Here is an 18,020-nt window from a genome sequence, read left to right as displayed (position 1 = left end):
AGCTGAGTGCTCAGCTGTTTTTCCAGTTCCTTGTGCAGTCCCTTTAAAGGTTTTAAAGCATTTTCTTCAAATGTACCACCATCACTGCATGAGGGAAAAAATTATTGAACCATGGTATCCTGTGGTAACTTATTTGATGGAACAAGAAATCTTGCCTACCAATCCTTTATATGTAAAAATGATATACTTTTAATTTTGACTTAAAGTATGTAATTTTTATAATAGAAAAAATTGTAACTAATAATTTGATGACTACTATTTTTCTTTGTATACTTGATTTTTGTGAAAATAAGAATTGTTTTAAAAAAGGGACTGCACAAGACAACAAAGAATAAAATACTTTGCCAGAACAGCTGAGCAGCAGGAAGCACTCTTCCAGGAGACAGTGATTTGAAACCCTCCCCCCAATCCCCAGGCCAATCCCCAGTCTTTCATTCATGGGCAAGGTGCTTGAGTGTGTGGTTGTTTCTCAGCCTCAGGGGCTCTTGGAAGGAACTGATGGTCTCAGAGGGCATTGTTGGGAGATTCCTGTTTTGTCCCATGGCTGCTGACTGGTAGGGTTCTGCACTGTTCAATCTTATCTACCATGTTATTTAATATGTAATGAAACCACTGGAAAAGACCATCAGATTTAGGCTGCAGTGTCACCAATATGCAAATGATACCAGGCTCTACACCTTTCTTTCTGACTTAATTCCAAGAATGCTACTGATGTTCTGAACTGGAACTTGGAGTCAGTTATGAGCTGGATGAGAGTGAACAAGCTGAAACTTAATTCTGGCAAGACAGAAGTCCTTTGGGCTATCAGAAAGGTAGACCTGGGACTTGAGATTTCTCCTGTCTTGGATGGGGTTATTGAAAAGCCACATTTGCAGTCTAGAAGTGCCACTCAACACAGCAGTCACCTTTGAAAACCGGGTAGCTGTGGTGGTTTGGAGTACTTTTGCCCAGGTTCAGCTGGTGCATCAAATGTGTCCATTTCGGGCTCAGTCAGATCTAACTACAGGGATTCATGTCTTATATATTATCGAAGCCTTTCATGGCTAGAGTCCATTGATTGCTGTAGATTTTCCAGGCTGTGTGGCTGTGGTCTTGGCACTGTGAGACCGGACATTTCACCAGCAATTGTGACTGGCATCCTCAGAGGTGTAACCCAGAAAACTTGAGTTCTCTCTGGGTCAAATTGACAAGTTGGTAGTCATGTAATTTATATCTACTCGGGCAGGTGGGGTAAGGCTGAGTCATTATCTTGTGGGAACTTCCTGGGCCCAATTCTAGTGTTGGTTTTGACCTTTAAAGCCCTACATGATTTGGACCAGGGTATCTGAAGGACTCTCTTCTTCTATATGTTCCTGCCTGGGAATAAAGATCACAGGGAGAGGCCCTCCCATCAATCCAAGAAGTTTATTTGGTGGGTACATGAGAGGGGACCTTTTCACTGGCAACCCATTATTACAAAACAACCTTCCCAGGGTGGTACACCTAGCCCCCTCACTTTTGATCTTTAGAAGGTGGTTGAAGAAAGAATATATCTAACAACTATATACAGCTGAAACTAGTTATAGCGCTTAGAATAGAGAAAGGAATCACACACATAATTTAACCTGGAAAAAGATTTTCTTCTCTGGTGAGCTTAGTTTCTTTTGTAAGACCCTGAGCATAGAAGTACCTTGTTTTATTTCTCTGTATCAACTTCTAAATTAAAAACAAGAAAAACATTTTCATTTACAGGTGAAAGATACTTGCCCTTCCAGTGATTTTTCCTTCAGCAAAATCAGTTCTGAATCTCTGAGGAAAAGAAAAAGATTAATGGTAAAAGGTTCAATTCTAGATTTAAGGTAGATAATTCAATCAAAGGCATGCCTCTTTGAGTGCAAGGATTGACAGGTTCAGATGAAAAGTTCCCAAGCATTTGATATGAAAGATGTAACAGATACATATATTCTTCTTCCCTCTGAGTATTTCACAGTTACCTCTCGGCTTTTAGCAAATCACAGGTTGTTGTCACATCCAAATCAGTAAAAATATGGCTCTCCAAGCCAGAATTAGAAACCCGCTACAAAATATAAGTTTTCTATTCCGGCTTCAGTGTCAAACACTAACCATATTTTTCACACTATGGATGTTAAAAAAACACAAACTATGGTTTGCTTGGATGAAGAGTGTCTTGTACTGATCAGAATGCCAGGCTGCAGTGCAGCCTTGAGATTTACTGGGTGATCTTGGACCACCTGTTCTCTCAGCCTAATGTACCCCACATGATTGTTGTGAATATAAAATGGAGGAAGAAAAATCTTTGTTTACCATCATAACCTCTTTGGGAAAACTGAAGATTAATATAAAATACAGAGAGGGGCATGGGAAGCAACTGAAATGTGTGAGGGCCTAAGGAAGAGTACAAGGATGGGTTTAGATTCAAGCCCATTATAAATGAAGCCAACTGCTATATGAGAATTTCTCAGTATACGGTGTGTATAATTTTAGTGCAACTGAGTAGGAAGTAAACATTTCTCATTTCTACTGTAGCTGGCAAAGCAGACTGCAAAACAAAAGTGTATTCAGGTCTTCAGATTAGTAAATCCTTACCAGTGCTTCAGTCAGGAGTTCTGTTCTGTGCTCTGTAGAAAACTTAAGTGTTTCAGACTTCTTCCCACTCCCCTTACGAAATGTGAGACTGAATTCTGTTCCTTGTCCTCTTCCAACCGGACTAATACTACAGATGTCTCCATAAGGCCACTGAAGTAGAAGACCACTTAGTCAGAAAATATGCTGTTTAATTCCTATAAAACACTAATACCTGTAACCAACACAAATTGCTGAGAAGACTGTCTTGTTGCTAATGGGATCTTCAGTAGTGAATATGCTCCCTTCATATTTAGAGCATACAAAAGTATAATCTGGATAAGCCTAGGGCTTATGGGATCTTCCTCTATAAAGTAAAGTCCATGAGTAAAGCTGTAACAGAATTTTCAAGAAACTGGTCTATGAACTCTTCCACCATACAAAGGTCAGATAATCTAGATGCTGACAAAGATCTATGTCCCCAAACTATCTGAAAAACAGCTGTGGCCAGAGAGAAAAGTCTTACAGCTTTCTCAACACCCACAGCAACCTAGAAGCCCTGGCTGGGTGGAAAGCACCTAGAAGAGGGAAGGAGTTGGGAGTGAAAAAGTAGTACTAACCACAACTCTGCCCCTCCAAACACTGCCCTCCATCTGCCATTTTAGAGTTTGGAAATCTAGCTGTACCATCACATATCTAGTTTGGGCTGAAAATACACAATGGGAGCAGCTTGTGAAGCTGGTTACTGATTTTCTGATTTTCACAGCTCTCAAATTGCTTTTCATTGAGTAAAAAGTCACAAGACTAGACACACAATGGACTAGACACACTAGGCTTCTAGTTTCAGAAGCAACAGTAAACATTTAATTGACTGAAATTATGATGGTTACTGACCAAGTGCCAGCCTACCAGATTCTAAATTAAGTTCTACAATATTTTACATATGTTTTATCTTCCAACACTGGCTGACCTAATTATTTTGTGATGGGCATCTGCTCTGTGGTCAGTAATGAGAAACATTATGTTGCTAATGCAGATTATACTCCAGATTCAGTTCCCTACTTACACAATACTTATAATGCAGATTTTTTAAAATCTTCATTTTGCCCACAAACAAAAATACTTGGGAAAATGCATATCCTGATACACACCTGGGCATCCGGCTATGTACCAGAATAGTAAGTTATCCAATTCTTTTTCACCACTACATGTCACCCACAAAAGTCTTCAACTCATTCTATTTGAAGCTGATATATTTTCAATTGGAGGACTACTTAACATTTAAAAAAGAACTTCTATTATATATATTACCTGGTTTGTAACTTCTAATGTGTTAGGATTGTATGTAGTGATGGCATGAGTTCCAACCGAAAAAACTCGCTTATACCTAAAAATATACAAACAGGAGGCAAGGGTTTAATGCTGACTTTGATGGACCAGTGGTCTGACTGAGTATAAGGCAGCTTCAAGTGTACTTTTAAAACTCTCTGCTGGATATCAGGAACATGCTACAATATGGAATAACAATCTCAAACTAGAAAACAGAATGCTACTTACTTTCCTCTCCATGAATGCTTTGTGGTGTAGAAACAGGCCAAATCTTTATTTTCCCTAATTATATTCATTTTGTGCCGATACCTGTAACAAAACATATTAATTAAATATCATGCTATTGAACATCAACACATTAGGCATAAGCATTTAATGCAAAATATTAATGTATATATGTATAATGTATAATATAATGTAACATATACATAGCATGTAATGCAAATTATTTCTAAAGGGACCATTTATTGCTCAACAACATTCCAAATTAATAGCCATTTTAAATGAGAGACACTGTCCTTTCAATAATCACCAGGAATGTTTTCATATCTGCTAATATTGTATGACTTCTTTAATAAAAAATGATCACTCCTGTAATATATTATATATTTTTTAAAAACTACCATAGTGGAATATTTAAAATTTTAGCTCCAAGTATGTTTAAAAAAAATCAAGCCACCTTTACTCAAGATAGCAATCTACATATATATATATATATATATATATATATATATATATATATATATATATATATATATATATATATATATATATATATATATATATATAAATAAAAATATTACTAATATTCTACCTTTGTCTTACGGTTTAAACCATTTCCAAGACAGTTAAATAAAAACTAGCATCATCTATAAAAGCACCAAAAATAAAACCAATCCAGCAAAAGGACATATAATCAGTACTCCCTCCTCTAAACTGTGGAGTCTTGTGAGCATAAATTCTATTTTGTAAGCTACTGTCATTAAAGTTGTGAGCTACTGCATAAATTAGTTTGCACTGGGGCCATTTTTCCTGAACGAAGACAAAAATGTGTGAGCCAGAGGCCAAAATACTGTGAGCTAGCCTAGAGGGAACACTGCATACAACGCAGATAAATGTTCAGGTGATTTAATTAATTTATTTAATTCATTTATCTCTCTCCTCTCTCCCCAATGGGAAGCCAACACAGCTTACATCATTCTCATCTCCTCCGTTCTATCCTCACAACAACCTTGTGAGGCAGGTTAGGCTGAGAGAGTATGACTGGCCCAAGGTCACCAAGTGAGCTTCTATGGCATGTGTAGGGATTCAAACCTGAGTCTCCCAGATATTATACCATACTGGAGTTTGATCTTCAGTTGTCTAACAGCTACATGAGAAGGTCCCAGGTGCCAGACTCTAGAGATGAGTTCTGTAACTGGAACACTACCACAGAAGACCATATCTGGTTACAATCCTCCTCTCCTTTACAGATGTCTTCTCTGGGATTCCTTAGTTCATGAGCAGTAGGTATAGGAGGAAATGTTCCTTTAGATACCCAGGCACAAGGTGCATAGGACTCTTAAACCAACACTTTGAACTGTGCTGGAAACAAAATGGAAGCCAGTGGGGATGATTATCACTAGCAAGAAAAGCTCTAATTGGAAAATTCTGCTCAGAGATCTCACTGAACTAGCTGAAGTTTCCAAGCAGCATTCAAATACAGCAATGGACTGCAATTATTTACCCTGAGAATTACCAAGACAGAGATAACTGGGACCAAACCATTTTTGTCCAGGAGGATTACTGCTGACACACCAACTGAACTGAGTAAAAAAATTCAGACTACAAATGGCACATATGTACTTAAACTAAAGGCCAGAAGGCACCTTCAGACTTTGAACTTGCCTGTTAAGGGGGGGGCTACAATCCCATCTACAATAGATCAAATAACTTCTCCTAAACTATATGTAACCAACTACCTACAGAACCTCCATTTTATTTGGACTGTTTTAGGCTTCTTAGTCTTAATCTAGGCCAGCAATTAAAAAACTGAGGCCCAGGAGTGCCAGGTTGCCAACCAATGTTTTCTGGCACTTGCTTGCTTTCCTGACCTCTTCTATACTCCTCCTTTACATTCCTTTGTCCTCTCTGACTTCCCTTCACCTAATTCATGTTCCCTCCTTTTCTTTTTACTACCTTTACATCTTCTTCTTCTTCATCTGTCTTTCAACCTATCCCATGCCTAGGGTGACCATAATGTCTGAAGGCCAGCCAGGGACACCTGGGGGGGGGGGGGAAGGTAGGGGTGCGCGCGCCGCCGGAAACAGGAAGTGACGTCACTTCCGGTGATGTCATGCCACCGCCGGAAGCAGGAAGTGACACCACTTCCTGTGACATCATTTCCCCGCGTCACCTGCCGGAAACGGGAAGTGACATCACTTCCTCTGACATCACTTCCCCCAAATGACATCATTTCCCCCAAATGCCACTGCCGGAAACAGGAAGTGACTTCACAGCACTTCCTGTGACGTCCCCAAAAATCCCCCAAATATCACCGCCGGAAACAATTTTGTTCTCAAATCCTGTATATACTTCATCAGTATATGGGATAAGGCACTTTCTCAACTGTGCTGCATAATGCAGCCTATTTATTTTGTCCTGTTTGCTCTGTTGGCTCTATCTGCGCCACCTTCATCACTTTCGGGGTGCGGATCCCCCAGTGGGGTGGTCTCCCGACTCCCTCCGCCGGCTGTTTCTGATAGCCCTGCGCCCCCTCTTTCATTTGATATGTGTCCCGTGCGGGTGCCACCCTCCCGCCGGGAGATGCCGCAAAATGAGCCCCCTTGAGGCTTATGGCGGCAGGGCTCGGGGGAAGCGAGCTAGACTGCTGTTCTTTTGAGGGGTTATAGAGTGTTTCGAGCCCGTCCCTGTGGCATCGGTCACATCGTTGTGGGACCCAGGGGGCCGGCGCAGCGGCCCGCCGAAGCAGCCTGTCACTAATAACACAGGTCGAGATGCAGGACAGGAACCCGGAAGTGACCGACAGGCTGCTTCAGCAGGCCGCTGCGCCGGCCCCCTGGGCCCTACAATGATGGGACCGATGCCACAGGGACGGGCTCGAAACACTCTATAACCCCTCAAAAGAACAGCCGCGGGGAAGCCTTCGCTGGCCGGCGCTGGTCCCGGAAGGCCTTCCAGAGGCTCTGGAAGGCCTTCCGGGACCAGCGCCGGGTGCCCCGCGGCCTCCCCTGGTCCCTGGAGTCCCTGGAGGCCCTCCAGAGACTCTGGAGGGCCTCCAGGGACCAGCGGAGGCCGCGGGGAAGCCTTCGCTGGCCGGCGCTGGTCCCGGAAGGCCTTCCAGAGCCTCTGGAAGGCCTTCCGGGACCAGCGCCGGGTGCCCCGCGGCCTCCGCTGGTCCCTGGAGGCCCTCCAGAGACTCTGGAGGGCCTCCAGGGACCAGCGGAGGCCGCGGGGAAGCCTTCGCTGGCCGGCGCTGGTCCCGGAAGGCCTTCCAGAGGTTCTGGAAGGCCTTCCGGGACCAGCGCCGGGTGCCCCGCGGCCTCCCCGCGGCCTCCGCTGGTCCCTGGAGGCCCTCCAGAGACTCTGGAGGGCCTCCAGGGACCAGCGGAGGCCGCGGGGAGGCGTTCGCTGGCCGGCGCTGGTCCCGGAAGGCCTTCCAGAGGCTCTGGAAGGCCTTCCGGGACCAGCGCCGGGTGCCCCGCGGCCTCCGCTGGTCCCTGGAGGCCCTCCAGAGACTCTGGAGGGCCTCCAGGGACCAGCGGAGGCCGCGGGGAGGCGTTCGCTGGCCGGCGCTGGTCCCGGAAGGCCTTCCAGAGGCTCTGGAAGGCCTTCCGGGACCAGCGCCGGGTGCCCCGCGGCCTCCCCGCGGCCTCCGCTGGTCCCTGGAGGCCCTCCAGAGACTCTGGAGGGCCTCCAGGGACCAGCGGAGGCCGCGGGGAGGCGTTCGCTGGCCGGCGCTGGTCCCGGAAGGCCTTCCAGAGGCTCTGGAAGGCCTTCCGGGACCAGCGCCGGGTGCCCCGCGGCCTCTCCGCGGCCTCCGCTGGTCGCTGAAGGCCCTCCAGAGTCTCTGGAGGGCTTCCAGCGACCAGCGGAGGCCACGGAGAGGCCTCCACCACTGCCGCCGGGCCCCGCGCGCGGGCGGAAGGCAGGGAGTGAGTGAGGGAGCGTCCCTGCGCGTGCGCAGGGACGCTCCCTCCCTCACTCCCCGCCGGCGCCCGCGGCCCACCGGCTCCGGGGCTGCCTAAACCGGGACCTTTAATGGTCCCGGTATAGGCAGCCCGGGAGCCGGGATTGGGTGGCCAGAACCGGGAATGTCCCGGGAGACCGGGACGGTCTGGCCACCCTACCCATGCCACTTCCTCAACAGTTCCGAGGAGTGCTAAAGGCAATGGGGAAATGGACAGACTGCAGTTGTGATGGGACTGCCTGTGCAGTCAAAGCTCCATGCACCTCGTACAAAGGTTGGACAGCACCTGCAGGACAACAGGCACCAGGACACCAGTTCCTAAATCAGAAAAAAAAAAGTTTTAAACACCCCCCCCCCCCGAACTGGGTATCATCCAAACTGAAAACCAGTGTGGTGCAGTGTCAGACTAGGATATGGGAGACTCAGGTGTGAATCCCCATTCTGCCATGGAAGCTTTCTGGATGACCCCAGCAAATCACACACTCTCAACCTACCCCACAGGATTGTTGTGAGGATAAAATGGAGGACAGAAGAATGATATAAGCCACTTTGGGCCCCCACTGGAGATAAAGATGGAGTATAAACCTACATAAACTAAATAACTAATAATATAAAGCTTCATTCCCAAATTCCTGGATGACCTCTGCCAGTCATCTCCCATAGTTATAGAATAGTGAGAGAGACCACAGTCCTGAACACCACCATAGCATAGATGCTACAGGGCAAATAAGCTCCAGCAACAGAAGTAACAGCCCATAAATCTGAGAGGGTGTGTAAATTTGACTCGTAGGGAGTGATACTGAGCATAAGTTCTGACATATGTAAACAGCATGTTAACTACAGTTACAACTTGAGCAGAAGGGAGGGGAGCAGAAACAAACATGCTGCTATTCAGAAAAACGATGTCTGGATGGATTTTTTTTTAAATAGTGGAATGTCAGATAGTTACTTTATAAAAGAGTGGTTTATTTCCCCAACTATTTTTCCCTTCTGTAGCCACTCTCAAGTATCAGTTTTTCCACACTATCTTATCTCAACGCCAGCCAAGGCAAAACTGTCACTAACTGCCTCAGCAGCAGCACAACTAACACCTAACATGCTGTACTGGCCAATCAGCTAGTAAAGATTTGCAGAATTATTTTATATATATTAAGAGGAACACAATCTTAAATGACTTGCTTAATTTTCATCTTGGCTTTATAAAGTCAAAGGACAAATAAAAGCAACAATGCTAGCACTAATATTTCTTTTGCAATTCTTAAAATTAGAATGCTGCCACTGACGTATAGCTATCCAATAATGTTCTTAGTTCTAGTCCTCTTTCTCCTGTTAATCTGTTTGCAATTCCTAGCATCAGCTTTTAAAGCTAAGCACTCCTCTTGATGGTCATGTCTTGACAACCAACTTTACACATTTCCATTTTTATTGAAATCTATGTTTAACAAACATTGTAAGACCAGCTGTCATGCCTCAATATGTAAATATTCTACTCCAACAAACTGCTTTAGTTTAGTTTACATACATGCCCTGACCTGGATAGGCCAGGCTCGCCCAATCTCATCAGATCTTGTGAAGCTAAGCAAGGTTTGCCCTAGTCAGTATTTGAATGGGAGATTGCTACACAAAGGCAGGCAGTGGCAAATCACCTTTAAAAGTATCTTGCCTTGAAAACCCTAGAACAAGGGTGGCCAAACTTGCTTAATGTAAGAGTCACATAGAATAAACATCAGATGTTTGAGAGCTACCAGATGGGAAGGAGGGAGAGAGGGAGAAAGGAAGGAAGATGGGGAGAGGGAGGTAGAAAGAAAGCAACTTTAAATTCATTCTCCAAGCCACTAGCTGGCTTGGCAAAGAGATTTAAAGAGACAAATGCCTTCTCCAAGTCAGCAGATGGGGTGGTAGGGGCCTCAATAGTCACATAATATGTGTGAAAGAGCCACAGTTTGGCCACCCCTGGCCTACAGGGTCCAATGTCAGCTGCAACTTGCCAATAAAAAAACAAAAACAAATTTAAGCTGCACTCATTTTGTCTATTTGTAGACATAAATACAAGATTGCAAAGAACTAACATCTTGGAGTGAATGTGCAAGGCAACTGTCATACCACTCACCATTTGCAACTTGCATAAGAATTGGGTATGATTATGTGCACGAATTTTTATGAACTTCCCTCTCAGAGCACAGCTATTTTCTCTAACAATGCCTATGATCTTTTATATATAATACAGGTAGGCAACATCTCTGACCGAAGTGCCCAAACCCCCACTGTATCTACCTGTGAAGACAGCAGGGCAGCAAGAGGCAAGGAAGTACCTTGTTCAGCACACAAGGAACAAACTGAATACCAGCAGTGATACCAGCACTTTGGGGGTGTTTGAGGCAGAGAACTCACGTGCGCTGGTTCAACATGGCACACATGCTATTGCTATATAGCAATTAAATTAATTTCAGTAATGGTTTTTAAAACACTTTCAGTGAACATATGAAGCTGCCTTATATTGAATCAGACCCTCGGTCCATCAAAGTCAGTACTGTCTACTCAGACTGGCAGAGGCTCTCCAGAGTCTCAAACTGAGGTTTTTCACACCTATTTTCCTGGACCCCTTTTAGTTGGAGATGCCGGGGATTGAACCTGTGACTTTCTGCTTACCAAGCAGATGCTCTACCACTGAGCCACTGTCCCTCTCCAACATTCTGTGGAAATTTGTCAGAAGACCAATAATGAACAAGAGCTTGGCTTCCCTTATAAACATTTTCCTGAAATCTGCAGCCATAGTTCTGGGTGTGTTCTAGATTATGCTCTATTCATAAAGGATGGCAGTAACAACTAACAGGTACACACCCTACTTGAAATTGAGAATGTGTCCTAGAACACAAATCAGATATTTTTGTGGGGTACATTTAAGATCAATTGAGAAGCATATAGGACTTTGACAAATGAGCTGAGGTAGATGGGCTCTCCAAAATCTGAAAATCTTATAGAATACAGACTCATTTGTGAACCAACATCTAATGTAATAACTTATTTCTATCTGTAATGACACACTAGAGAGCTCTACCTCCAGCCTACAATTTTCATAGGTTCTCTAGCATTTTAAGTTTGTCTTAAAAGTTCTCTTTCACTACCCTATAACGGGGAGAGAGAGACCCTTTAAAGTCCTGGGAACTAACACAACAAAAGTTTCCCTTTGTTATGATAAGAAAAAGCACAACTACTGCAAGCGATACAAAAGACAAAGGGTCTTCCTTGAGCAGGTTGTCAGCATCTGCACTCTACCCAATAGGTCACTTACTTACTGTGTTGTACTGGAAAACCCTTCATGAATAGGCTACTTTGATATTAAATGACCATATATGTATATGAGAGATTTATATCCTGTTACAAGCACCAAGGCATTAGAAAATATTGTGCTGTAAGCAATATGTACTACCAAGTGAAACTTATAAAACAACCAAGTCTACCAAAATTAAATAAATAGTACATCTGCCAGGTAAACTGCCTCACAGAGAATACAGCCTCAAGTGAATTGTGGAATATCATTTACAGATATTGGCAAATTTCCATTCTTTGATCCTATATCCTTAACCAGAATCTCAGCTTCTAAATATTGCTCTGCTTAAAGCTTTCATGCCCAGTCATGATCTACTTCTAAAGAAGCACACAGCTGCTAAAGCTGTTGCACAGACACTTGTGTAAATGTTCTTGCAGTACTAGAACAGGCAAGTTCTTTAGTAGTTCTTTTGCTTCCACATGTCCAACAGGTTGCCAGCCTCTTGCTCATGGAACAATATCTTAAGACTGAGCTGCACTATCCTCATGCAACATTCGAGAGTAAGGTATAATACTGGAGATGCCTTCAACAGGTAGAGCATCTTTGGATCTAAGCCACTGACATAAAATGTAGTATATAGGCAAACAAAGAAATGACAACATTGTTTTACAAAAATAAAAAGGATAGCTATTCAAACATCAACATATAAGGTTTGTTCCAATAATATCTCTAAGCTTCTTCCATATTAAGTGTTAAAGAGATAACTGAGTTTTGCCTAAGCACTTTAAATAAGGAGCTATAACACGGTTGTTACTGTACTGGTGATCCCATTAGATCACCAGTGAGATATTTACTATCCTTGCACTTTAAAATTTCCCCAACTGGCTAATGCATTGTTTATTATATGCCTCCTCAAACTACTGATTGTACTGACTTACATTATGTAATCCACCTTGAGTCTCAGAGAGACTATAAACATAAATAAATATTATGGTCTATTTATTGTAATAACCATGCTTCAATTCCTACTTAAAAAATTAAAATTCATGGATGCTAATCAATGAGAAAGAAGTAGATATTTGGGATAATCCTTTTGATACTTCATTCATAGTACTAGATGGATGGATGGATTATCTTGATGTATACTATCTAAAATGCCCATTACAATGTTATGATGGAAAATATGTGAAACAAAGCATATGTATTTTCATGCATGGTGCTAGAGTCCACAAATTAGGAATTCAGATTATTCATGTTATGACTGGCTACGTTCAACCAGCTCCCTAAGAATTTTTAAATATTTTGCTGTATTCAAGCTATAGTTAGTCAGGATATAACTCAGTATTCTGATTGTTTCAGGAAAAAAATAATATCTGCCTAAATCTGGAAGGAGTAAACAAAATTTAATTACTAAAATGGTGGTTGAGTAGTAATGAAGAAAACAACAAATGTAGATTTTATAGTTTAGAATTCCTACAGACTGAGGAAGAAAGAATGGTGTTTTTAATATGTACTGGACATCCATATACATAAAGTATAGTGGGCAGAATATTTTTTGTTATAATAATTATATAATTCATCGTTATTTCTTTTCCTGTTGCAAGTACATTAAAATTTTTGAATAAAAAAAGGAATGGCATTTTATCACTTAGAATACTCCTTTAAGAATCCGTCAAGAAATTACCAACCCAGCAACTACATAGAAGAAAAATACCCTATTACTCAAAGCCATCTGGCAGTAGGAAAACAACAACAGTAGGAATAATAAAAGAAAATGAAGTGAGGCCGAGAAAAAAATTGAAACAGAAACTAAAGCTGTAGATCAACACAGTTTATGGGAAAAGAGGAAGAAAACTGCACTTCCGGTAAGAGTTAGCAACCAACTTAATGTACAAAGTATTCACATACAAATATTACTCCTTTCTGCTCTGCAGTTCCATTCACCAAGCAGTCTGGGGCAATGCAATTCTAATGGGGGTAATCTATTTATTTATGCTCTCACTTCATGAAATTTTGCAGTTCACAGTAGCCACAGACAAACTACAGCTGTTGCATTCAAGTTTTAAACAAAGTTAACGCCGAACTCCACAATGACTTTTTTCAGTGAGAATACAAAAGAAAAGAAGAAACAAGGAGTCTCGTAACACTTGAGAATAGATTTACTGCATCATATTCTTTTAGGTGCCTCAAAACTCATTTATGAGTTTCTGTAACAGTTTAGTACAGCTTCGCCTCTAAAAGAGAGGCAGTTTGTTTCTCACACTCATAGAATTATGAAGTCAATATCAGTTCTATTATGTTAATTTCACTTCCACCCTTTCAAAGTCCATCCCATTAAAATTTCCAGATGAAAAATTGTTATGTAACTCTTTATGATTTCAAAATAAAACCTGACTTCATTTTCATCTTTCATTAGATGTGAGCTCTCTTTGCTTCAAGGCACAATTTTCTTTGCCACAAACCTGAAGTGGTACACTGCCCAGTTAGCATGTGATTGGTTATGTGTTTGACAGCCATATTAACCAACATGTAGACACACAATGCTTGCCAGTTATGAAATGAGAAGTATATGAAGAGAAAATTTAATGAGCATAATAAAAGGAAAATGAGTTTTTAATACTATTTAAAAGTAACTTGTAATAGGTGGCTACTTCTCCAACAAGATGCGGAAGAATCAAATTTGTCTTTATTGGTTTCTGTTCTTTGCATATTGTATTAGTAGGCAATTTAAAGTGACCAAGAACAACCTTTTTGAAACAGAATCCATGTTCCCCCTCTTAATCCAGGAAAAGCTAATTAATTCATTATTATGGAAGACATGATGGTTGCAAGTAAGATTATCAAGAACAAAGCTTCAAGTAGGACAACAGCAAAGGGTTCAATTCAAGAAAAGTAAGAACAGAAGGGAATCTTTGGAACAAATCATGAATGCTTTTGATACTTGTAAACAAATTTAAAATGTTGCCATTCATAACATACAGTATTTGTGTATTTAGATTAAAAGCAAGAAATTGCAGCTGAGAGATCACCAACAGAAGTCTACAATGACTACCCTAAATTACCCCCTCATCTCAAATTTGTTCATATATTTGTTATAAGGAAACACTGCAAAACCAAGGACCTAAACAATGCTTCTATATCCTAAAACAGGGGTGTGGAACTCATTTGTTATGAGGGCCGGATCTGACATAAATGAGACCTTGAGGGGCCGAGCCAAGTCAGGTTGGGCCGAGCCATGTCAGGTCAGGCCATGGGTGTACCTATTTAAGATTAAGTAGCAGAGATATAAATTTTATAAAGAACACAATCACAAATATATATTTTTTAAAAAACTTAAAATATGCTTAAAACGTTGGCACTCATTTATATAGCACTTTCTTTGTATTTCTCCCATACGATCCAGGGAACTGGACAAAGGAAGCTCTGGCTCTTTCCTTCCTTCCCCAGGGGACTGGGGGGAGGACCCTCAGCCAAAGGAGAAAATAGAGGTTTTGCTCTGTGGCGCCTGTGCAATTGAGCAAGCCTTGCAAAGCAAGCTGTTATGCAGAAGGTAGCAAGAGAGAGAGGGAGAAGGAACCAGATGACAGCCAGTTGCTAGGGGACCTGATAGGAGCCCTCCGGGGGCCTGGTTCGGCCCCCGAACTGCATGTTTGACACCCCTGTCCTAAAACTTCAGTAATCTCACTCTTCACTACTGCAATAAAGAAAAACATGGTTAAATGTTAATGTTCCTATCTAGTGCACCCATCTTCCATCAAAATCAGCACTACCACGATAACCTCAAGATAGAGCTTACATTAATGGTGCCACTGGATTCAAACTTTGTTCTGCTGCTTCAGACCAACATGGCTTACTACAATATTGTCAGTTCACTTTTAAAATGCACTCTCAAAGAATGACAAGCCCAAACTTTGATCCCTATGCTTATATATAGAACTATAAATTATTGCGAATCCCTTGCCTTCTATACCCATTTCTACAAGTGATGCATCCATTTCCTATCCCCATCATAAAAGTTAGCAATGGGGAGGTTTTTAAAAAGATATACAAGCTACAGACAGAAATTATAAGGACTGAAAGGCAAAACATTTGTAGAATGAACCAGTGTGGGGGAGAATTTACCCAGGTCCACCTGTGGGAAGAAATGTAATTCAATTTATGCACAAAACCAATACAAGATATTCCGGAATTACTTTTGCACTGAGGAGATTGTACAATGAAAGCCAAAGGCAGCCATATCCACTAATATCTTTTTTTTTAATTACTATGTTCTGATTGCTCTTTTCCCCCCTCTGGCTCTCAACATGGAAACAGTAACTATTAGAAACCATTCCTTGTGATAGCCAGTTTGCCATGCACCAGTTTAAATGCAACTAATTTATGTTCTACTTTGTGGCGAATCATATCAAGCATCACTTTCCCATAAGACAGTAAATTTCTTTGCCCAAAATCTCAAACACAGTCTATACCACAACTGAACATATATTTATCAATAACAGCATCTTGAAGTTTTCATCCATCACTGTGAAACTGGAAGAGCACAATTCAGCCCCTCCTAGCACACCTCAGGGCAACTCCAAGGTGTTAGAAAATAAGAGGTTTATACCAATTGGGCCAGTTAATCATTTATGTGAATATTACTAATGACCTCTTTCCAATGCTGCATGAGGTACATGAGCCACTATGAGCCACTATGCTAGAAAGAAAAACAACACAGAAGCGTTCCAAGTATAGGAGATACCTTGATGGAGTAGAATCCATGATCCAACTAGTTCCACACCCTGTCTCACAGTCACCAATTGCCCTGAGGAGGCAACATATGAGACACAGAGGCCAAGGCCTCCCCCAATGTTGATTCCTAGCACTGGCATTCACTAGCTGACTGCCTCTAGATATGGAGGATCCATTTAGTTATCACAGCTAACAGCACTGCCAGGCCTATCCTCAATTAGGTCATCCTACTTTCTTTTAAAGCCATATGGTATAGTGGCTAGAGTGCTGACTGAGGATCTGGAACCCCCACTCTACCATGGAAGCCCACTGGGTGACTTTGACTCAACATAACTTTTTGCCTAATCTACCTTATAGGGCTGTTGTAAGGATAAAAGGAAGGAAAATGATATAAGCTGCTTTGGATCCCCATTGGAAAGAAAAGCAGGATATAAATGAAGCAAAATATAAAGAAGATAGTTTTAACTATGCTATAGTGACCATCACTTCATCCAGTGGCAAAGAAACGCCAAAGTTTAGTTACTCCCTCTGAGAGAAGTACTTCCTGCCTGTATTCTGGAGGAAGTGTCTTTATCAAAGCCCACTTGGCAGGGGCAACCAGGAGAAGCCTCACCCAAAGTTATACTATACACCAATTTCTGGATGCAACTCGAGAAACATGCAATTTTTCAAACACTATTTTGAGCCAAACCATAAACAAGACTTGTACAATTCACTGTTCCTTCGAGGATGAAAAATAGAGCAGGAATTCTTGCAAACTAAAAACTGCACCCTCCAGCTATCCAAAGAGACCTGAGGGGAGGGAGGGGAAAACGCTCGAGAGAAGTGGCTTTGGTGGTGAGGATGAACCGTGTGACTCCATGGGCGAAGGGTCCGTTACAGGAAAGCGAAGGTGCTCCCCCATCCCTCTCGCTCCCCCTCCCCACCACCACTACTAGCAAACCCAGGGGGGGGGGCTTTTTCTCAGCCCCTCCTGGGCAACCCCACCTATTTACCTGGCCGGGGTGCGGCGCTGCCCAGTCCCCCCAAGCCTTGCACTGCAAAAGGAACGCCACAAGCCAGCAGCCTCAGAGCTGCTTCTGTCCCCGCCGAGGCTGAGCGGGTTCTCTCTCTCTCTCCCCGGCTGAGCTCCAGCCGCTACAACTGAAAGCTCCTGCCTCCCTCAGAGCCTGGCTCTGGAGGCCGCCATCTTCGCTCGGGCAGGGAAGCCGCCCTCCCCGCGCACGCGCCGCCTCTGCTCCAGCCAGTCACGAGACGGCCTCAGCTGATTGTCCCTCCCTCCTTTCTCAGTCGCCCGGAGTTCGGTTTCTCTCACCTCGCTTCCCCCTGCTAAGGAGATGATGCGGACATGCGTGAACCCAGCGGCGAGAACGGGGACGTCTGAGGGGGAGGGAACACCCACGCTCGGAGAGAGGAGGAGGAGTAAAGGGTGACACGGGGAAGCGCAGAGAGGAAAAGGAGGTGTGAAATCAGAGGTAGAAACGAGTGGCCAGCACCATTGTAGACTGCGGTGGGTGGGGTTGCATCATGCAACTTGTATGTTTGCAGTGTTCGCTTTTAGAAGACGCTTCAGCTAGAAAACTAGCTCCACAGGGAATTGATTGGATTAGACCCTTCATTTCCAAGGGCCAGTTGTTGCTTTAAAAAAAAAAACTTGCAGGAAGCGTTTAAAGGTACCTCTGTCTGCAACTGCAGTCCACTTTTTATAAGGTTGTCAATTCAGGTTTGGGAAATTCCTGGAGATTTGAGGGCAATGCCTGCTTGGGGATGACAGAGTTTGAGGAGGGGAGGGAGTTCAGCGGGGATGTAACGCGATAGAATCCGCCCTTTCTGAATTGCCATTTTCTCTGGGGAAACTGATTTCTGTAATCCGAAGATCAGTTGTCATTCCAGCAGGACTCCTGGCTCCACCTGTAGGTTGGTCTCCCTACAGTCCTA

General features: G+C 42.9%; 1 protein-coding gene across 1 annotated transcript in view; it reads right to left on the bottom strand.

Moving 5' to 3' along the window:
• Nucleotides 1-17,383, bottom strand: part of DNAJC13 (DnaJ heat shock protein family (Hsp40) member C13) — a 63,886-nt gene extending 46,503 nt beyond the window's left edge. The window contains exons 1-5 of the mRNA XM_060248895.1: nucleotides 17,078-17,383; nucleotides 4,120-4,200; nucleotides 3,874-3,949; nucleotides 2,587-2,736; nucleotides 1,747-1,788 (exon numbers count right to left, since the gene is read on the bottom strand). Coding sequence (XP_060104878.1) covers nucleotides 1,747-1,788; nucleotides 2,587-2,736; nucleotides 3,874-3,949; nucleotides 4,120-4,187 — 336 coding nt within the window. The 5' untranslated portion in view covers nucleotides 4,188-4,200; nucleotides 17,078-17,383. The remainder of the gene's footprint in view (nucleotides 1-1,746; nucleotides 1,789-2,586; nucleotides 2,737-3,873; nucleotides 3,950-4,119; nucleotides 4,201-17,077) is intronic.
• Nucleotides 17,384-18,020: the final 637 nt, after the last annotated feature.

The sequence above is a fragment of the Heteronotia binoei genome, chromosome 10, assembly GCF_032191835.1.
Source record: "Heteronotia binoei isolate CCM8104 ecotype False Entrance Well chromosome 10, APGP_CSIRO_Hbin_v1, whole genome shotgun sequence".
NCBI classification, from domain to species: Eukaryota; Metazoa; Chordata; class Lepidosauria; order Squamata; family Gekkonidae; genus Heteronotia; species Heteronotia binoei.
Note: the sequence above shows the minus strand (reverse complement) of the source record. Positions and strands in the feature narration are given on the sequence as shown.